The sequence below is a fragment of the Mya arenaria genome, chromosome 17, assembly GCF_026914265.1.
Source record: "Mya arenaria isolate MELC-2E11 chromosome 17, ASM2691426v1".
NCBI classification, from domain to species: Eukaryota; Metazoa; Mollusca; class Bivalvia; order Myida; family Myidae; genus Mya; species Mya arenaria.
Genome location: NC_069138.1, coordinates 45,940,162 through 45,963,982, shown reverse-complemented (window position 1 = coordinate 45,963,982; position 23,821 = coordinate 45,940,162). Strand labels below are relative to the sequence as shown.

The 23,821-nt window shown below is 37.1% G+C and overlaps 1 protein-coding gene across 1 annotated transcript in view; it reads right to left on the bottom strand.

Annotated features, from left to right (window-relative positions):
* Nucleotides 1-4,730: 4,730 nt before the first annotated feature.
* LOC128223547 (mucin-2-like) overlaps nucleotides 4,731-23,821 on the bottom strand; it is an 82,216-nt gene continuing 63,125 nt past the window's right edge. The window contains exon 5 of the mRNA XM_052932825.1: nucleotides 4,731-8,779. Coding sequence (XP_052788785.1) covers nucleotides 4,731-8,779 — 4,049 coding nt within the window. The remainder of the gene's footprint in view (nucleotides 8,780-23,821) is intronic.

Below are 23,821 nucleotides of genomic sequence, written 5' to 3'. Positions count from 1 at the left end.
GAGCTACTGCATGCAGCCATTATATCTGGGGGGGGGGGGGTTGTTTCTCAAAACAATGATACCGCAGATGGTCGTTTGTCTGTTTTAACTAAATGGTGTTATCAACACACTTTTTAGATCACTGTCCGTCATCATGTTCTTTTCAAAGTGAGCTATTTTTCGGATGGAACGAACCGCAAAAACCGCCTCCGGAGTGGGTTTCGATAGTTTCAAAAACAAGTTAAGCAAACGATAAGACTGGTTTTAATTTTATTTCAAACTGTCACAACAAATAAAAACCAATGGAAACGATATAAAACCAGAAAACTAGTTCATTTAATACCAACACTAAACGCCCTAAATGTCCACAAGCTACATGTATCTTGGTGTTTTTAATGTCACAAAGTAAAACCCACATGAAATATTGAACACGCTATATGTGTTTTTATATAAGTTAATCCGGCTGCAAAAGGTTGAAATGTATTTCATAGAGAATAATATAATTACATCGACAGAACTTTGTAGAAATGTTCTAGCAATGGAAACGTTAGTTTTACCCACAGACCAATTGTCAGAGAAGTAAGCTTTACAAATACATCAAAGCAAAATGCCACATATAATGATAACAAACTTATTTCAAAAATATAGTGAAGGTAAATCATTAACTACATAAGCAAACCATACAACCATATTATCAGAGCAATATATCTTACAACGTATGACGTCAGCATTACTTGGAATACAGGATATATCTTTGCCTTAATTTCATTGCACACATTCTTTAACACATATAAACAGAAATATTTCTTTTAACATTGACATTTTCTGATTTAATTAACCCAAAAATAATATAGATATTTTTGGACCAGTGTAATAATATAAAAATAGAATATTCTTTAACATCCCGAGTAAGCAAATCCTTAAAAATTCATATTGAAAATATCACAGGGGAAACATTATTTACTTTAATGCATCTTAGTCACCTTTAAATGAAAATGAAATGCATGTAACACTTTTAAAGCTATGAGTCTCAATAACAAATTAATAAATGTTAAAAATGCTTTTAATTCGATATTATATTGTCAATATAAACTTTAAGGGAATTTTGCGGGAAAATATACTTTTCTAATAAATTTATTGTCTTCTTGTAACCCTTTTATGACTGTGCAAACATATACAGACATACTAAATAGTATAACACAGTCAGAGGAAAACTAGTATGACACATTCAGGCGATGAGAAGATGGCCGAGCCCGTGTAAGCAACATACGAATACTAATTAATATTAAAATAGTAGGACAACTTCAGGCGATGGGACTTTGCCGAGCCTGTGGAAGCCAAATATACAGACATATTAAAATAGTATCAAGGCCGAATAGAATGCATACAGACAGGAACTACAGCCAAACAGACGGACGAATGAACTTATGAGCTGAAATTGATAACTGATTTAATATATATATATATATATATATATATATATATATATATATATATATATATATATATATATATATATATATATATATATATATATATATATATAGTTCACTCGTCACGCATGTATGAAATGTTGCAACAATTGAAGGACAACTTTTGTGAAAAATAAATTCAGCAAACCACACTCTACATATTTTCCTTAAATTGAAAAGTAACATGTGTTAATGTATTGCTTTTCCTTTGGTATCATTCAAATAGGAAACAACCCTACCGCTTTGATAGTCCGTTGTTACTGTTGTTGTTGTTGTTATTGTGTGCGCGCGCGCGCGTGTGTGTGTGTGTTTTTAAACGGATACATACCTATAAGCTGATTACTTTAACCAGTTTACACAATGATTAATGTAACGTTCTTTAAATATATAATGACTTACAAATAAAAATCAAGCCTACGTAGCCTACCGTTTTTTGACAAGATGTAACCTTAACCACACAGTAATTTTGTTGGCCTTACAGTATTGTATTTTCTCATGCAATAGAGTTACAAATATTCGAAATATATTAGTTTTTAATTTACGAAAAAATACATGAACAATACCCGGGTACATCTTTATGGGTGTAATACGATGAATATATGATGACAATATGGTAATGACCTGTTAATGGGTATTTTGACCTTAAGTGTTTAAACGGTCTACTGTTCTTGTATCATTTAACACGAACAAGTCAAAAGCGCACACGAAACAACATATTGCATTTACATAAAATGGCAAACAAAGCTTTATGTATCTATAGCCATTCTTGTCCTCAAGCTATTGGGACAGATTTTGCAAGGTCCGTTTTACTTCTTGCAACAACATTTCCCCATAAGGTGTAACACACTCTTCAATGCTTTTACAATATTCACGAAATCCATGGCAACAATTCCAGCCAATAGAGATGCAAGTATCCCAACGCCAACACCTCCCATTGTTTTTGACGACGATCGGTTGTCTTGGGCGCACTCGTTTTTGCGTCGATATGAGGAGAGGTTTCTTTTCGCTACGGTAAGGTTTTCCTCAAGTTGTTGCACTATTTCTTGTACGGTGAGGTTTGCAAAGGCTCCCGTAGAACAAAGGCATGGCATGATGTATATTGGTCGGTATGTACTTGAAGTGAGCGTAGGAACGACTGCAAAGAATAGTAATTATAAACTAATATAACTGATGAGATTATATCATAACCATTTTTATATTGAATAAAGGAATAGTACCCTAATAGTCAAAAAGTAAAGCCAGTGAAGGTAGCTATTCTATCAAATCGCTCCTGGTATGTTCTACGAGACTCTTTATATGCTTAAAATCGTATATTATTTAAATATCGCATGGCTTCAGTACATGATGTGACAAATACGATAAATACTGCTACCTTTGGCTTCGCCTAGGGTAAAAGTATTTCCCTTATGTTGACAATATGTACTTTCACACTGAAACCCATGAGATATATATATCATTATACAAAACACAATTACACATAGTCCTTTCACTTTTAAGTTTAATCAATTTATCTGTAATCATTCCGTTTGGAAAAGTTACAAACACCTGAAGTTAAAGATTTACAACTCATTTCAATAAGCGTTTTCCACCTAAGACTTGGGAAACCAAACCAAAAAAGTATATTTTAAGACGCGCGTGCCGTGTGACAGTGTCAACTACTCAAAACCATACTCAGTATGAGGAATCACGTGACTTCAAAAGGGTTCTCACACGGTTCACCAGGGCACAAAACCCATGTAAACAAACAACAAGTAAGTGACGTTTGTGTCTTAATAACTTTTTTTGACAGAAAATATATGAAAATATTTCATAGCCTATAAAACACTGTGTTATTTTCTGCTTCTACACGTGTAAAATATTTTAGATTTGCTTGTATCTTAATAATGAAATCTATGGCCAAAATTTCAACTTAACGGAAAATTGTAGAACGATGCAACGGTGAAATTTTGACCAAAGATTGCATGATTAAAATACAAGCAAATCGTTACGTGTCAAGTATTTCACGAATAAAGCTATTTTTGTCATTAGTTTAATTTTTGTGCAAGTAAAAATGTTCCTTGTATTTAATAGTAATTGGCCTACTCACGTAGGTGGGGAGGTACTTTCTTTTATCATTTAAAAATAATGGACAAACTAGTAAGTAGTGGTATTCATAACCAAGACCTGATCTAGATGTATGACAGTATCTTTCTGTGTAGTCAACATTAGTATACCTTTCTATTTCTATCGGGAAATTGTGGTTCGCCTTACGAAATTTACCGAAATTGTATCTCAAGTTGAAATATTTAATAATTACTTTTCATATTCTAGGGTTTCCTTGAACAATGCGTAGTTCTTGCATTTAAAAGATTTATTCATTGCAGAGTGCCAATCTTGTTTGAACTGGTCGGTTAGGACTTGTTTAACACACTGGTATAAATAAAGGTCTTGTATTTGGTAAATTGTTCTAACCATATTTTTGAGAAAAAAAAAACCGTGTTAATCAAAATTCATATAATGTGATCTGTCCATCAAAAGATCTGAAATCATCATATTTCATAGACCTATAACAAACATGTGTTAATTTAGTTTGTTTACCTCGAAAAAAAAAAACTGTCCTGAACATTAAAATTTTACATTATATGATTATTTTTAATGGATATCGACCAGTTTCAACATACAACATATGCGAGCCGTGCTCATTTTATTTTTGGATATTATTCTGAGAATACTTAGGTGAACTTGTTCAATAATTTTCAGATTCATCGCCCTGTATAGATTATATGTTCGAATAATTGTAACGGTAAGTCGGTCGATATATCTGGGTTGTAAATGCGTTTATATTAAAAGTGCATCGCCTTTTTGAACTGTTCAACTAGGTTTTTTTGTGTAAATGATACTTCCAAAACTTGAAAATAAAACGCCTACCTTAATCTACACGTTTCTATCGGTTTTTTTTCTTCTTTTAAAATTAAAGCGAGTTGGCCTTTAAGTACCAAAAACAACTACCTTTGTTTGATCGATATTGACTTTTAAATCCACTGTACTGCATAAGTGATCAAATGATGACAAGGACAAATAGTGCTCAGTTTGAGTTGTGATATTAGTCGAAATGTTGATTCGAAATCACTTTTTTGTGATCAAATACACTTGTCAATTCAACAGCCAGTTTATGCCCCAAGTCACGATATCCCGTTATATAACGACGTAGTTTTGGTATACCGAAACCTCAAATACATTGATTCATACTCAAATGCTCATATCTTAAAAAAACATTGCAACAAAATCAATTATTACGTACTAACCTTGTGAGCTTGTCGCAAGGGAGGAACTCATTTTTGTTGAAGAAATCGCCGTATTCACTGTTGATGCCGTAGTTGTAGGTGTAGGTGTAGTGTTTGTTACAGTTATAGGTGTATATGTAGTGCTAGATACAGTTGTAGGTGGAGCCGTAGTTGTAGGTGTAGGTGTAGGTGTAGTGCTAGATACAGTTGTAGGTGTAGGGGTAGTGCTTGTAGCAGTTGTAGGTGTAGATGTAGTGCTAGATGCAGTTGTAGGTGGAGCCGTAGTTGTAGGTGTAGGTGTATATGTAGTGCTAGATACAGTTGTAGGTGGAGCCGTAGTTGTAGGTGTAGGTGTAGGTGTAGTGCTAGATGCAGTTGTAGGTGTAGGTGTAGTGCTAGATGCAGTTGTAGGTGTAGTGCTAGATGCAGTTGTAGGTGTAGATGTAGATATAGTGCTAGATGCAGTTGTAGGTGGAGCCGTAGTTGTAGGTGTAGGTGAAGATGTAGTGCTAGATGCAGTTGTAGGTGGAGCCGTAGTTGTAGGTGTAGATGTAGATGTAGTGCTAGATGCAGTTGTAGGTGGAGCCGTAGTTGTAGGTGTAGGTGTAGATGTAGTGCTAGATGCAGTTGTATGTGGAGCCGTAGTTGTAGGTGTAGGTGTAGATGTAGTGCTAGATGCAGTTGTAGGTGGAGCCGTAGTTGTAGGTGTAGGTGTAGATGTAGTACTAGATGCAGTTGTAGGTGGAGCCGTAGTTGTAGGTGTAGGTGTAGATGTAGTGCTAGATGCAGTTGTAGGTGGAACCGTAGTTGTAGGTGTAGGTGTAGATGTAGTACTAGATGCAGTTGTAGGTGGAGCCGTAGTTGTAGGTGTAGGTGTAGATGTAGTGCTAGATGCAGTTGTAGGTGGAACCGTAGTTGTAGGTGTAGGTGCAGATGTAGTGCTAGATGCAGTTGTAGGTGGAGCCGTAGTTGTAGGTGTAGGTGTAGATGTAGTGCTAGATGCAGTTGTAGGTGGAGCCGTAGTTGTAGGTGTAGGTGTAGATGTAGTGCTAGATGCAGTTGTAGGTGGAACCGTAGTTGTAGGTGTAGGTGAAGATGTAGTGCTAGATGCAGTTGTAGGTGGAGCCGTAGTTGTAGGTGTAGATGTAGATGTAGTGCTAGATGCAGTTGTAGGTGGAGCCGTAGTTGTAGGTGTAGGTGTAGATGTAGTGCTAGATGCAGTTGTATGTGGAGCCGTAGTTGTAGGTGTAGGTGTAGATGTAGTGCTAGATGCAGTTGTAGGTGGAGCCGTAGTTGTAGGTGTAGGTGTAGATGTAGTACTAGATGCAGTTGTAGGTGGAACCGTAGTTGTAGGTGTAGGTGTAGATGTAGTGCTAGATGCAGTTGTAGGTGGAACCGTAGTTGTAGGTGTAGGTGTAGATGTAGTACTAGATGCAGTTGTAGGTGGAGCCGTAGTTGTAGGTGTAGGTGTAGATGTAGTGCTAGATGCAGTTGTAGGTGGAACCGTAGTTGTAGGTGTAGGTGCAGATGTAGTGCTAGATGCAGTTGTAGGTGGAGCCGTAGTTGTAGGTGTAGGTGTAGATGTAGTGCTAGATGCAGTTGTAGGTGGAGCCGTAGTTGTAGGTGTAGGTGTAGATGTAGTGCTAGATGCAGTTGTAGGTGGAACCGTAGTTGTAGGTGTAGGTGTAGATGTAGTGCTAGATGCAGTTGTATGTGGAGCCGTAGTTGTAGGTGTAGGTGCAGATGTAGTGCTAGATGCAGTTGTATGTGGAGCCGTTGTTGTAGGTGTAGGTGTAGATGTAGTGCTAGATGCAGTTGTATGTGGAGCCGTAGTTGTAGGTGTAGGTGTAGATGTAGTGCTAGATGCAGTTGTAGGTGGAGCCGTTGTTGTAGGTGAAGGTGTAGATGTAGTGCTAGATGCAGTTGTAGTAGGAGCCGTAGTTGTAGGTGTAGGAGTAGATGTAGTGCTAGATGCAGTTGTAGGTGGAGCCGTTGCTGTAGGTGTAGGTGTAGATGTAGTGCTAGATGCAGTTGTAGGTGGAACCGTAGTTGTAGTTGTAGGTGTAGGTGCAGATGTAGTGCTAGATGCAGTTGTAGTAGGAGCCGTAGTTGCAGGTGTAGGTGTAGTGCTTGTAGCAGTTGTAGGTGTAGGTGTACGTGTAGATGTAGTGCTAGATGCAGTTGTAATTGGAGCCGTAGTTGTTGGTGTAGGTGTAGTGCTTGTAGCAGTTGTAGGTGTAGGTGTAGGTGTAGATGTAGTGCTAGATGCAGTTGTAATTGGAGCCGTAGTTGTAGGTGTAGGTGTAGTGCTTGTAGCAGTTGTAGGTGTAGGTGTAGATGTAGTGCTAGATGCAGTTGTAATTGGAGCCGTAGTTGTAGGTGTAGGTGTAGTGCTTGTAGCAGTTGTAGGTGTAGGTGTAGGTGTAGATGTAGTGCTAGATGCAGTTGTAATTGGAGCCGTAGTTGTAGGTGTAGGTGTAGGTGCAGATGTAGTGCTAGATGCAGTTGTAGGTGGAGCCGTTGTTGTAGGTGTAGGTGTAGATGTAGTGCTGGATGCAGTTGTAGGTGGAACCGTAGTTGTAGTTGTAGGTGTAGGTGTAGATGTAGTGCTAGATGCAGTTGTAATTGGAGCCGTAGTTGAAGGTGTAGGTGTAGTGCTTGTAGCAGTTGTAGGTGTAGGTGTAGATGTAGTGCTAGATGCAGTTGTAGGTGGAACCGTAGTTGTAGTTGTAGGTGTAGGTGTAGATGTAGTGCTAGATGCAGTTGTAATTGGAGCCGTAGTTGTAGGTGTAGGTGTAGTGCTTGTAGCAGTTGTAGGTGTAGATGAAGTGCTAGTTGCAGTTGTAGTAGGAGCCGTAGTTGAAGGTGTAGGTGTAGTGCTAGTTGCAGTTGTAGCTGTAGATGAAGTGCTAGTTGCAGTTGAAGTAGGAGCCGTAGTTGTAGGTGTAGGTGGAGCCGTAGTTGTAGGTGTAGGTGTAGTGCTTGTAGCAGTTATAGGTGTAGATGAAGTGCTAGCTGCAGTTGAAGTAGGAGCCGTAGTTGTATGTGTAGGTGTAGTGCTTGTTGCAGTTGTAGGTGGAGCCGTAGTTGTAGGTGTAGATGTAGGTGGAGGTGGAGCCGCAGTTGTAGGTGTAGGTGTAGTGTTAGATGCTGTTGTAGGTTGAGCCGTTGCTGTAGGTGTAGATGTAGGGCTAGATGCAGTTGTAGGTGGAGCCGTAGTTGTAGTTGTAGGTGTAGTGCTTGTTGCAGTTGTAAGTGTAGATGTAGGTGTAGGTGGAGCCGTAGTTGTAGGTGTAGTGTTAGATGCAGTTGTAGGTAGAGCCGTAGATGTAGGTGTAGTGCTTGTTACAGCTGCAGTTGTAGGTGTAGGTGTAGTGCTAGATGCAGTTGTAGGTTGAGCCGTTGCTGTAGGTGTAGATGTAGGGCTAGATGCAGTTGTAGGTGGAGCCGTAGTTGTAGTTGTAGGTGTAGTGCTTGTAGCAGTTGTAAGTGTAAATGTATTGCTAGATGCAGTTGTAGGTGTAGATGTAGTGCTAGATGCAACTGCAGGTTGAGCCGTAGTTGTATATGTAGTGGTTGTTAAAGTTGTAAGTGTAGATGTAGTGCTAGATGCAACTGCAGGTGGATCCGTTGTTGAAGGTGTAGATGTTGTGCTAGATGCAGTTGCAGGTGGAGCCGTAGTTGTATATGTAGTGGTTGTTACAGTTGTAGATGTAGTGCTAGATGCAGTTGTAAGTGTAGATGTAGTGCTAGATGCAGTTGCAGGTGGAGCCGTAGTTGTAGGTGTAGATGTAGTGCTAGATGTAGTTGCAGGTGGAGCCGTAGTTGTAGTTGTAGGTGTAGATGTAGTGCTAGATGCAGTTGCAGGTGGAGCCGTATTCATAGGTGTAGGTTTAGACGTAGTGCTAGATTCAATGGTAGGTGCAGTTGTATGTGTAGGTTCAGTTGGCTTATAACAATTTACTCCTGCCCTCGGATATAGCTGTTCTACATCTGCACCAATTGTTTGGTTGGCTGACATTGCATTGTCGATCAGTGCAGTAAGGTTGGTTCTCTCACTTATATCTGCAAAAGCGTTTGACTTCATTTAATAACATATTTGTTCATAATGGAACTTTACCTGATTTAACCAACATCACACGTGATACATACCTATTTGTATGACAATAATCCACGGCCATTATTCTTTAATAGGACAGTTAGTCAAATTGGTAAAATGCAGTCGGATTCACAGTTTAATCTCATTGCATGTAATATCATTGATATGGAACATACGTATAAGAAAGGTCTAGTTCGTTCCAAAACGTCGGAAATTTGAACATCATCCCATGGATGCCCAGACGCTTTAGAAAGGATATATATATTTTTAGAAGAAAACTAAGAACGCACCATTTAAACAATATCTCCATATAACTGTCCAGCCTGGAACGTTCTCGGTCATGCAATCAGATGTGTGGTACTGACATTCGGTCAATCCGTTTCTCATACTTCTGAAAGAAACTGCCCTGCATATCCTAGTTTCTAGGCATCTCTCAAAGCAAAAGTGCATATCCGAACGTCTTTCCGTCATACTGTGAATGATCGTTTTATCAACTCCCTTTGCTTCACTTACTTTATAAACCTCATACACTGAACATACTGAAAACAATAAGTTTAAATTAATCAACGTACCGTCCGTCCCATCATCTTTCCACCTACATGTAACTGTGTTATAACTCAACTATAAAATTATACAAACTTTTCGTTTCAAAAGTTCTAAGAAAGATATTTTTTAATTGGTACATTATTTATGAAACATGAGTCAAATGCACGATTTATTAGTCTAAAGTCTCGTTGAGGTTCAATAGAGTTGAATAGGAGCCATTTTTAACAACTCGCTATGAGTGAGCATATAAGTTGTTTGACAACCAACGTAGAAGAGAACCAGAAATGGCCTTTGATTCGAGTAAATGTAAAAGACCCTTGTGCTTTACTCTGACAAAGGCCTTTGTAGTGTCTCAATATATTACTCTTACCTCTTTTGCTTATTCTAGAGCTTGATAGAATGGAGGATAGAGAAAGAACAACGGATTGACTGTGGAATCACTATGTGCAGAACCGGATAGAAGGGATGTAATCCCATTTGTAGAAATTTAAAAAAGAATGGAACAAGTATTTGTGAAAAAAAAATAAGTTTAAGAGATTTACTGATAACGGAAAGCAAGAAGATTGGACGGTAAATGTTTACTCATCCGGATCATTCTTTTTAAAGGTTACACAGACGTTAGCGATCTTCCATTGTGTCGGAATTTGACTTGTGGAGAGTAAATAGTTGAGCAGATTTGATAGCTGGCTACTTATTTCAGTTGAAATTTCCTTCAGAATCCGACATTGTATGACTACATTGTATTTACATTGTCAGGGCCTGTCGCGTTGCCAGTAAGTAATGACTGCAGAACTGTAGTGATTTCATCTTGAGTTATGTTTAGTGTGGATAAGTAGTGTGAAGTATTGGTATGGTCTATTGAAGGAAATTCTTTGTCGGCATTGTCGAGAAGAGTTTGTGACTTGAGGAAATCGGAAATGCATGTATAATTTTGTTTGAGAGGCGGTAATGTGTTTGATGCAGTAATTGTGGTACTAATTTCCTTAATTTAAAAGTCGAAATATATCACTCGGGCAGCATCAAGGGGCATTTCGCTACTAGTCAATTGATGGTGAATTTGTTACGGACAAACACGCACAGGCTGATTTTTCCAATGATTGTTTTGTCCGACATACGTTAATGACTCAAGTTGTTCCCCAACACATCATCAGAGCTGACCAAGAAAAAAAATCGATTCCATACTTAGATTTTGTGTCTTGAAATAAGATTTGTTTTTCTTCGACATACGTAAGGCATCTGATAAAGTTTGGTTTCGTGATCTACGGTTCAAATTCGGATAAGCAGGACTGTGTGGTCGTTTATTGTCTTCCAAAAAAAATCTCAGCGTTTCCTTATCATTAAGTGAGTACAAAGCTGCAGATCCACAGGGGTCAATTCTAGTTCCACTTTTGTTCCTTGTATACATTTACGATATTGTTAAGGAGGAAAATTCAATTAAAAACCTTTTTGCAGATGATACAACACAATATATATCATACATGAGTTTTGTTCCTTTCTCCTAAAATATTTGCGTCGGCTACAGATCCTGCACACTCGCACCCCGCAACGAGTGTAGTTCCCTGAATCATCATCTCTATGTTTAGATATTAGTCCCTCACCATTTTACAGATGTTGAAGTCATGAGTCTACATACCACTTTCTCCTCATTGGCCTTTTGTAACTTAACAAAGGCAACATATGCTCATTACTGTTTATTTTCTGACTGAGGTAACCCTCCGTTCCTTATTTTATGCTGATGACACTCGGACTGAAAAATAGTACTCGATGCAGTTTTTGATGTCAAAATGATTTGAAAGTCAGTGATCGACTACATCCACCCACACATATCCAATCATTGGTCTTTAAAATATAATTTAATATGAGCTTGTTTGTGAATACCTTCATTAATGATACCTGCCTTAAATGCCAATTTGTATTATCGTAACAGGGAAAGGAACTGTATAAGTATATTTCTACCGTTTTAATCCTGTTTTTATTGAAATGTTTTTTATTATTGAAATATGTTTAATCCAAATGCTCTCATATTAAGGTTTTGGTCTTTTTGCAGTTTGTCGTTAAAATGCGGTCGCAAACTTCTTAATGGCACTTGGAACGAATGTTAGAATGTCGATATATGTTTTACAAAATGTCTTGTTTTGTGTAATAGTTGTTCATAAAAGATGTTTAAACATGATGGCATCAAGCTCATTCGGAATTTTTATATTTCACTTTAAACTTTAAAGTGAAATATAAAAATTCAGAATGAGCTTGAGTAAAACAGTTGTCAAGTAAATTGCCGAAAAAGTATTATTTTGCTGATAAATATGGCTTAAAATGCATTTTCATTGAAACGAGAAAACAACTATATTGTGTATGCAAAACGATTATAACAGAGTCAATGTATACTCGCCATGTGAGCCGAAAATTCCCGACCATTTCCGAGTTTTACGTAAAATGGTTTATTAAAGAAATATTGCACACCACAGAGGGTCAAATGGCATTACAAGGCCTGGCCAGTGAGCATCCAATTGGTGTAATAAATGAGTTTTATTTCATCATAAGCTTACAGGTCATGATTTATATGTGATGTTAATATGTATATCTGTATTAGTAGTTCCGGCACAACAATTTTCAGAAATGGTCATTATGCTTGACAATGCTTCCAAGATTTTGGGAAGTCGTGAAGATAAAATTTGAAAACCAGATTGGACCGGTCGTTGTAAGTTGTAACGACCGCTGCTCTTTAATTCAACAACACACAGCTATTTACAAGCCGTATAACTTTATACATAACTAAAGGGACATATTTATTTAAGGTATAACACTATTCATGCAAAGTCGCTCTCTGGTGGTCATTTCAGCCAGAAGGGTTTATATCAAATACAGGCATAATTCTTCATTCCATACAATGTGAAAAATGTATGTTCTTTAAGATTTGCTTTAATCAACCATTCATTTCTTCTTTATTATCTGTGATTGCTTTTTTTACTTGTTATGATAGTATACATTATTCCTTGAAATACAATAAATAGAGGATAATTGTTTGTTTCAGTTAAAGATATGCAATATAGTTCACCGAGTGAGCACCAAAAGTGACATTTCAATAGTGTCTTTGCCACGAATGAAAACTTTACTTTTGGAGTTCACGAGGTGATATGTCGTCATCTTAGTGCAATAACTCAATAACTGTATATATGAATAGAAGCAGATATTCAGTTCTTGCACTAAGGTGACGATGTGTTGTATTTTTACACTGAAACATTTTTTTCTTTTAATTTCATGCTGATGACTGAACAAAAACAAATAGATATTTAATAGGAAAACTGCGCGAAATTTTAACCAAAAGACGCAAATTGATGTCAATGCATTTTCTTCCCGGCATTTGATGCGTTTATGGTACATTTTTACATTGAAGAGGGTAAAATCGAACAAGAAAAGGGAAAAATATCTTTCGGTAAACTCACTGTTTCAAATGGTGAAATTGTCGAGATATAATAAACCGTTTTATTTTAATAAGCCAACCGGAAACAATGAAATAATAAAAGTTTAACATCACATGTGTTTTTATTTGTCGAAATCAACCACACCCCAAGTGATGCGTGATTGGTCATTGTATGCTCTACGAAACGCACATTAATTTGATAATTATTCCATTTGAACTAGACGCGCATTCGTCATGATTTTAGCGGTTTTGTACATCTTATTCTGAGCACAGACTACATATACATGACATACCATTTTCAGAACATGTTTTTCTGTAAAAAGTAGACTGATTCGAGATCGTTGGCTGCGTGCAATCGAAGAAGGAGCAAAGTTGGTCTTCAATTTGCAGTCCACCGCAGTGCCCTTCGATTTGACAATTCTGTAGACACGAACTCTCCATATAACCAGAAACGGTATTGTATGAAGATTGGCAATTGGGTCCAGGCATGCAGTTGACACATGTTTGGTAAAATGGGCTACTACAGTCTATAAAACAAACAATAGGTAATAATAGTAGCTTGTGCGTGAGTGTGTGCGTCTGGGTGCGTGTGTGTCCTAGTCTGTCACGTGATCCAGACTATTATAGCATACCTAGTGTCAGCGTAAGTCGTGTCTGTATGTCTTAAACGTGACCAATTCATTACAGGATGGTACATGTTAGTGTTTTGTCTATGTGTCCATCACGTAATCCAATCATAATATTATGCCTAATACATGTGTTATGTGATCTAGGTCATTCTAATATGCCTAGTGTATGTTTGTGTATTGTCTACGTGTATATCACGTGATCCACTGATAATATTATGCCTAATACATGTTTCACGTTATCCAACTCATTCTAATATGTCTAGTGCATATGTATGTCTTGTCTACTAGTCACTCAACGAGTTCCAGCTCATTCTAGTATGACTAATGAATTGGTATGTCTTGTCTGCTAGTCTTTCAAGTGATTCAGCTGATATTAACATGCCAAGTGCATATGTGTGTCCTTTCTTCGTGTCTCGTTAATCAGTTCATTAAAGTTATCCTGGTACATGTTTGTATCCTGTCTCCTTGTCCCCTGAATCAGTTAACTCCCTTATAATATGCATGTTTGAGTCTTGCCTGTTGGTGTCTTTTCTGTTTTTCTGTCACGTGATCCACTCATTAAAGTATGTCTAGTACATCTGTGTGTGTCTTGTCCTCGTGTCTGTCACGTGATCCAGCTCAATATATTATGCCTAGTTTGTACATATCTGCATGTATTGTTTGCTTGTCTATTATGTGGTCCAGGGCGTTATAGTGCACGTGTATGTCTTGTCTGTTTGTCTATTAGGCGGTCCTGGTCGTAATAGTTTACCTAGTACATGTGTTCAGTTGTGTTTCAGGTTCTGTTAGCGCTTCACAAAATTATCAATAAACATACTATATCACAAGATATGAGTCACTTGAGAAAAAGAAAGTGATTTTACTTTTCTAATGGAAGGATGTGACTAGATAACTAATCGCGTAAAATGTCACTCATGCTTAACATTCTTTATTGTGCCCTGTAAATGACATATCCTTAATATAAACATGCGACCTATTGTTGTGCAGTTATAGCAGTGGTCAACGCATTTTGGCCTGCGCGCATTTGAATGTTGGTGCCGGTCAGCGAGTGCGATTAGGATAATGTTAAAAAGCTTCTTTAACAAGAGCGTAAAAATAAATAAGGTCTTATAAAATACATGCTTACTATCAATACAGTCACGGTACGCCATAAATCTGTCACCTGCAGCTCGTGGATCATAGTCAATGCAGCTATGGTAAGAGCAACTGCTATTTGCCAAGAATGCAATTGCTAAGCACTCTGGTGTGTCAAGGCACCGCCTATAGCACCAAGAATTATCATCAGCACTAGGGTTTCTATCTGTCCTGTTCGAGTATCCTTCGTCGACAGCAAATGCTTCGCACGCTGGTGTCTTTTTGGTAAGTCGAAGATTAAATTCCGGGCAATCTGTAATGTAATAATTTTACTTATTCTATTATCATTAACTTATTGGGTGTGTAAGAGTTTAGCATGTTAGAGTATTTTAATCCTCAATTAAATCACATTAAGAAAATAACTTATTATTTATAAACGTATTTCAACGACTCAAGTGTGATTTTGTTGGCTTAAAGCTTACGTTAAAATCGAGCTTAGTTTAAGCACCTATAAAGAAACAAACACCAACATTTTGAAAGCGTCTGTTTAGTATTTTAGTGCATATTAGTATCTGGACTTCTAGTCCGCCACGTAATTCAGCTTAAAATAGTATGCCTAGTGCATATATGTGTGCTATATCGGCTTGTCTATAACGTGATCCAGCTTAAAACAGTATGCCTAGTGTATGTGTGTGTGTCTTATCAGCAAGTCTGTCACGTGATCCGGTTTATTATAGAACGCCTAGTGCATATGTTGTTTCTTATCTGCTAGTCTTTCACGTGATCCAGATTATTATAGCATGCCCAGTGCATATGTGTTTGTCTTGTATGCAAGTCTGTCATGTGTTCCAGCCGAATATAGTTTGCCTAGTGTGTGTGTGTGTGTGTGTGCGTGCGTGCGTGCGTGCGTGCGTGCGTGCGTGTGTGTTGTCAGCAAGTCTATCACGTGATCCGGTTTATTAAAGTACGCCTGGTGCATATATATGTCTTGTCTGCTAGTCTTTCACGTGATCCGGTTTATTATAGAACGCTTAGTTCATATTTTGTTTCTTGTCTGTTAGTTTTTCACGTGTGCCAATTTATTATAGCATGGCTAGTGAATATGTGTGTCTTTTCTGCAAGTCTGTCACGTGATCCAATTTATAAGTGTATGTCTAGGGCATATATAAACGTCTTGTCTGTAAGTCTGTCTCGTGATCCGGCGTATTATAATATGCCTAGTGCATATGTGTTTGTTTTATCTGCAAGTCCATCACGTGATCCAGCTCATTAAAGTATGCCTAGTGCATATATGTCTTGTCTGCTAGTCTATCACGTGATCCAGCTCATTAAAGTATGCCTAGTGCGTATATGTCTTGTCTGCAAGTCTATCGCGTGATCCAGCTCATTAAAGTATGCCTAGTGCATATATGTCTTGTCTGCTAGTCTATCGCGTGATCCAGCTCATTAAAGTATGCCTAGTGCATATATGTCTTGTCTGCTAGTCTATCGCGTGATCCAGCTCATTAAAGTATGCCTAGTGCATATATGTCTTGTCTGCTAGTCTATCACGTGATCCAGCTCATTAAAGTATGCCTAGTGCATATATGTATTGTCTGCTAGTCTTTCACGTGATCCAGCTCATTAAAGAATGCCTAGTGCATATATTTCTTGTCTGCTAGTCTATCCCGTGATCCAGCTCATTAAAGTATGCCTAGTGCATATATGTCTTGTCTGCTAGTCTATCGCGTGATCCAGCTCATGCACGTATGCCTAGTGCATATGTGTGTGTCTTTTCTGCTAGTCTATCAGGTGCTTCATGTGTTTCAGGACGAAACGTTATTTTGCGATTAATAAAATTAACCAATTGTGTCACCTTGATAAGAAACCTTTCGAGTCAGCTTTTTTCCAACGCCTTTGAAGATATAGGGTCTATCACACTGCCTCTGTGTACACTCCTCTTTAGATCGGTCATATAAAACGTTGTCACAATCACTGCATGTACTGTTACAGTTGCTTGTAATTGGTCCAGTATTCAGTCGAGAAATGAACTGATCATCATCGCAATTAGTATCGCAATTATGGCATATCTGAGAGTAATTATTTTCAGGCACTGAAAAAGAAATCAATAGTGTTTAATCTTTTAAGGGTCAACCCAGAGTTATCCAAAAACAACCAGACTGTATGCTAATTTACCCCCCCCCCCCCCCCCCAGATATCAGTGTAATTATTCGTGAAAATTGGTTAATTGACAATAGTATATATAGGAATTTTATATAGTGCGTTTCAAATACAATAGAGTGGTGAAACTGGCAGAGAGGACAAGGGCCCTGCCTCTCCAAGTTGGCCAGCAAAAGGACATTTATAACACATACTTTAAATTTAAACTTAAATCGATACCTTTACATTTCAAACGCGGATATAAATATATAAATATTTTATCATAACGATGTCCATTTTATAAGACGTATAAAGGTATTATTGAATGAAGGGTTGAAATTCATCAACGATTATATACGTGTTATTACAATACCACAGTGAAATAAAAGTGTTTAGGGGATTTGAGGCATTGTGACTCGGTCTCATTTATCCGTAGTTATGTGTAGGGTTCATCTTTTCAAACTATAAATGACCCTATTTTCATGTAAGTACTTATTCTAAAGTGGGTGAGTATTTGTTTTATTTAAGTATTGGCTGTGGGGATTATAATAAATGTTTCTAGATCAAAGTAAATACCTGAATTTTCTACACACATCCGCTTGATAAACACCGAGTTGTCATCTGGCGTTTTGTCCGTACAGGAATGAAACAAACAGGACATATTGAATGCATTGACGCTGACCGCTCTACAATTGTCCATGTCCAAACATAAATCCAAGCAATATTCTTGCGTGACGTTACCAGAATAAAAACCAATGACGTCACACGTACCAACGTGACCGTAAACTGTGAATATCTCGTACTGTGTACATTCTGAAATATCATATTATTGTTTTTATTCACATATGAAATAAATGCATTCCATTAATGAAAACCGTTAAGCTGATTCTAAAATAAGTTAACACATTTTTACGGAATAAACAAAGTCTGTTCGTTCGACATTTATGGCGCAATATTAAAAGCCATTAAATTGTAAATGACAATATGCAAAATATACAACTATTATCAAAGTACGAATATTTACCCTCCAATCCCATAACTGGCATACACATTAAGATACAGAGCCTATCTTCAACTAAAAACATCACATTGATCACTTTTTTAACCCGGATAAATGATGAAATGATGAATGAAGAATGTAACGAAACCTTTATAATATCGCTACATTATATATACCTTTAAACGATACCTTTGCTCGGCACGTACAGTAAGTTTCCTTGAAGTTTTACGGCATGCACCAATTTTGCTTACTGTATATGGTAGTCTGTAGACGATTATCGTCAATTATGGCAAAAGCACAAGCGAATCAACGTTGAATTAATGAACAGAGGCACAGAGGTACTACCAGGTCGACATGTGACATACAATGTACGTTCTTTGTGATTCCCAGAGCGTGGTTGCACGGAGATAGAATCGAAATCAAATGCAAGAAAATGTAATTGAAATGGATTGGTCACACAAGGTGTTCAAATCAAGCTCAGGACCGATTTATCTAAACCATCACTTAAAGGCTATGGCCTTATTAAATGACTTCCGAAACGAGACTGGACAACGACTCTTTACTCATAACACCCGAAACCGGCATAATGTTGTTGGTATGCAAGCATCGTTACTGGATGAATAGGTTTGACTCCCGCAACAAAAGATTTGCAGACGTATAAGCAGCATGCGTTTGAGATGCCAGGCCGTTATAGACTCTCGTGGACGTTACGACATAAAACCGATTCTTGTCAAAGAGTTTTCTTCTTTCTAAGTGTGTATGCTTGGGACCCGTTACAGAGTTATTATATTTTGGCTATTGGCATTTTTGCGCATGCTTTAAACATCAGTGAATAGCCGTAATGTTTATTAGTCGATTTAATAAAATGATTACATCAATAAAAATTTAAGTTTAATTGATTCAAGCTGTTCTATAAAGTGTTACTTTAGGTTAGCGTACGAAAAGTGATCCGTATGCAATCTGGAGTACCATATACATAGAGCATTAAAGTATTCGGTAAACATTTTATTCTTAGAACATGAGCATTTCGTGATCACAGAACAGCTCAAGACCTCAATACAGAATCTACAGCGATAGTTTGCAAAACGAAAACGTAGTATGTATTACACTTAAACTTAAACAATTGCTGATATGGAAATAAAACAATACTATGAAAAACATTTTCGGAAAGAAATAACGGAAATGTTATGAAGATACCGGAACTGAAGGACCACCGGAACGCCACCGACCCCATATTTTGTTGCACAGCAGTACAGTTCCATCGTCTACATTTTATGTTGTAGTTGACCAGTAGCAATCCAGGTACACCATTGAAACGCGACCGGCACTCTTGCCATGTTTGTGTATTAGCCGACTGAAAAGTGGATGTTATTAAAAAAAGGCCACAGTTCTAAGCAAAACCATACCATTTAACATTTACATATATGTGTTATTTTATATATGCAGTCCACATCCTATATATCCTTTTCCACTTAACGACAAGATCTAGGGAGGTTATGTAAGGCTTTAAAGGCTCTGGGTCATGTTTTGGACCAATAAAATGTTTTCCAGGGCATTCATCTGAAAACACTTACTTTAAAATTATCTTTTGATATGATATCGAAATTGCAAAAAAAACTGCAAGATATATATAAATGGTTTTAGTAGCGTGCGAACACTCGCCGTAAAGTCAAGAAAATATGAGAGAACCAACGCCCAAACCACTAGGTGACAACGACAAGGATGAATATTTTGATCTTTTTGAAATACATTGATAACATCACGTGATAATGTCATTTAACCAATCATGCAACAACGAATCGCTCAAAGCCGTCAGTTACGCTATAACGTCTCCAAAGACATCATTTGAGAAAATATGAACAGCTGCGGAAGGGTTCCAATTGTCAGTATCTTAGTTTTAACACTTACCCTTACACTTTACCACAATTTATTTCGTAATAAAAAAGTACATGTTACAAACCATGAGTGAATCCTTAAAAAAGGATCTTGGTTATTTTTTGGGGGCTATTTGGTTTGTTCCTGCAGTTTGTATGGTTTTGTTAAAGAGATAGCCCTAAGTTGACATTTCGTGCGTCTGACGAATGAAAAAACGTAGGTTCTCTTTTCTCCAGTGACCGCATTTAGCTTTCACGATCGTTAAAAATGTGATGATTTCTGATTCCAAGTGTTAAGAAATGCCAATCAGAGTATTTGCGATTATTCCTTTAAATTACACATAGAGGGATATAAAGCTATGAATGCAGATCGCTTTCATTTTAAATTTTAGCTCGGAAAACGTTGAATAAGGGCTGTAGGCGCAACAAGACGGATTTAACTAGTATACAACTTTGTTCACAGGCAATAAGAATCAAATCCAAAATAATATTTTTAGTGGCCCCAAAATATAACCGGTAATCTTTTAACATGTCATTTCAAAAAGTAGATCCGACGATACATGATTTTGATATGCGGTACAAATGTCTAAAATAACCTGAACTAAATATATATCACCCGTTCTTGTTTTAAACTAAATGACAAAATCGTATTTATTATTATTATTATTATTAGACCAGATTTGTTGAGCGCCCTTTTCATAATAAAATACGTTCAAGGGCGCTTATTTATAATAAAATTTATATTTCGCCGCTCCAATTATATCGGACAAAATCTGACGAACGAAAAAAAGTAAAATTGATGTGACCTGAATGATCTCATATGAGTTTACATTTTTATATTGTACTATCCTTTTATCAGTGGCAGTTTTTACGCGACATCTTAACATATGTTTTATTAGGACATGCGCCTGTTTTAAGAATACGCTCACGGAATTGATACTGCGAACCATTATATTGAAAATTTATGATAATTAAAGTTAATAACTGAAAACTCGTTTATATATTTATTGTCCAAGGTCTAAGTTGCAAAGTCATAGGCAATGCCTATCTCGTATTGATGAAGGGAAACAATCCCATAACATCGAATGCAATAGTGGCCATTGATTTAAAATTGCACTAAAATATATAATAACATATCATTTTAATGTTCTAATGTCTGACCCTGTCGAAAATGAAAGAGTCTCTTCAAAGGAAAGGGTTTATCACCGCCTTTATGTGTGTTTTGGTAAGTGTTCTTCATTTTAACTAAATCACAAAATAGAAATGTACTGTAGTTGAAAAGAAATGTTTTAAAACTGCGTTTTTGCTTACCAGTACAAGTGAAATTGTGACAAAATCATTTTATCTGCCATTTGTTTTTTAATGTAACGGTCAAATAAATACCCGGACACGTCACGTCCGATTGTTTGTTGTTTTTAGCCTACGGCGGATATAGAGAATACAAGGTTAGTGCCGGGGTTGGAGGAAGTTTATCTGGCAAGGCGGAGGCGAACCCGTTAAAATCCGCAGCCGAGCCAGATAAACTTTCTTCATCCACGGGACTAAGCTAGTATTCTATTTATCCTGTTACTTTGTTAAATTGAACATTATAAATAACCTTAAAATTATCAAATATCTTTAAAAGTAAGGAGGCCAAATGTTTTTTTCCCTGTTGACGTCATCACGCTCGGTATCTATGTTTAAATCGCCCCCAAAATAGTTCTCAAAACTGTTCAACTTTTTTCAATACGTTTATATTCAAAATTATTGCATTTAAATACGTCACTATCATTTCAAAACATAAAAAAGGTTTAAAACGTACATAAGCATGGATCAGTCTCCAAACATTATCTGATTATGTAACAATTATTCCGCAAGTCACAGAGTACAGTACACAGGTCATAATTCAAGATCACGAGTGTTTATAAACAATCGCCACATGTTAAATGGAATTTATTCATCTTGATAGTGTTGGATGTTCAGAACTGCACCGACAAAGAGACCATTCATTTCTGTTGTAAGTGGGATTTTGTCATTCACCACAGAAATGGAATAAACTATCGACGAGTATCGTTGAATGCTGTTTCACAGTTTCCAGCATTTGCGGGTGGGCTAAGATTTTCACATCACATATAGGTTTTCAGGTCGATTGTTTTGCCAGTGTCAGTATTATGCATAATGATGGGACTTTATTGGCGAGTGATTGTTGTGATCTGCTGTTCGTGATATTCTGATAAGATACTGAAACAGTATTTGTGCTTTTCCTCTGACATTGCAAAATATAGAAAAGAAGTTTGTTTTCGCCGTCACATGACCACCTGACTGTAGATAAACATCACGTGGTCTCCTATCCTAATAAACTAAAATTTACACGGCACCTTGTTATTGGATCGATTTGTATGCAAGTGGCAGGATAACTACGGATTTAGGGATATAGATCTTATCTCAGGGCTTTGTGCATTCGCGCGAAGCGGTCATACATTCGATAGGGCCCGCGCGGTATCCGATTTTTTCTCGACACAAGGCGATACGCCGTGTATAATCCGCATATCGGATACTATACTTAACTCCACGCTCAAACCACTCGAAGCACAGGCGAGAAAAGAACGCTTAAGTGCCAGCATGATTGACCGAGATTGTATTTGCAGGAATGTTCATTTAATAAAAATGAGTACCTGTAAACGCACACACGACTCACCAGCACTGCAATCAAGGCACGTCTGCATGTGTGGTCGGTCTGAATGACAAAATAAATCATTGGTTTTAACGAGGTAATCTGTTTAAACAGATACAATAAACCATACCATAATTATTATTGTTTGATATGAAAAAAGTATATCAGAATGAATTCAAAACAGGAAATATATGAAACGAGAGTTAATAACTTTTACCATTTGTTCCGTCTGGCTTTTAAGAATTTATTATAATTACATTACCATTTTAATTTATAAGTAAATTAAAAAACTGTTTAAAATTTGGCTTACCTTGCGCTGTGATGCATATTCCAAGCAAAATTATTTTCAGGAAAATAAAAGCCAACATGTTGAATTCAAAGTGTGAATCCAATTATCAGTATTATGCATGCGATATATGCACCAATACGTTACATATAAACGATTTTAGAATTATATACTTAATATCTATAAATTATAATGCGCTGCATTTGAAACAGACTGACGGGCGGACTACTTTATACATTTGCCTTTAAAACGTTTTACATCCAATCACATGCCAAGAACGTACAAACATTATGTAAAGAATAACCGTGCAGAGCAATATTTTTCACTAATTAGAAACAACCGTCAAATATTGCTTATAGAAAACAAACCTATATAGAGAGCAAAATATGATATTATTTAGAAGCGCCCCGTGTTACAGTCGAATTGTCAATACCTGCGGTTTTGAGAGCCACTGGAGTCGTTTCTAGACAATATAAAAATATTCTCCTTTTCTCTGCAGTTGAAAAGCCGAAGGCGCCATTACATTGTGAAGCATAAGATACATAAATAGTACTAAATATGGTATTGGTTCGTACCAACTTATGCGTTATACTGGCATAAATAATTCATGGTTAGCATTGAACTTGTGCGCAATCTTATTCTTCTCGACGTTTTAATTAATGTTTGCATGTCCCATTTCGCAAACAAATAAGGTTGCTTCACAAATGACATATACTTAATATTAAAATGTTAACCTATTCAAACAGTTAAACATATATGTCTACGGCGGTCCGTGACGTCAAACTGAGACTGGTATCAATGGTGAACAAACACTGTGGCTGTTGAGCTGTCAAATGATGACTTCTTTGATAGGTATTGGACTCAATGTGAGGTCCGAATTGGTATATTATCAGACCCTTTTCAGCTCATCTCACGGGTCAGGATATCTGACCCATTCCCGAGGCCAAATATGTAAAAAAAAATGTCAAGAACTGAAATAAAATAGATATCGCTGTGTACAACGCATTGTATCTTAATTAATGATGTATCACATCGCTAACAACACATGCACATTCGCAGTTTGTGCGTGTTTTTTTTAAATTCAAAGTTTACTAGAGTACCCTACCACGTACAATCACGCAAGATTAAAAAAAGCATCGATGTATGTATATCTGTGCTCATCACGTGACGTTCACATGCTAAATATACACATTTCGTGGCTTCCCAAAGGAACGGACATTGCGGATTACTGCGGCGAAACAACGTAGACATAGATCTGACATCAACATCGGTGACGAAATGGATCAAAATAATTTTTGAAAGATGTAAACTTTGCTGAAAATTAGAGCGAGTCGCTAAAACGCTTATAGACAGTTACGAGTGTGAAACGATCACATGACTTGTCAG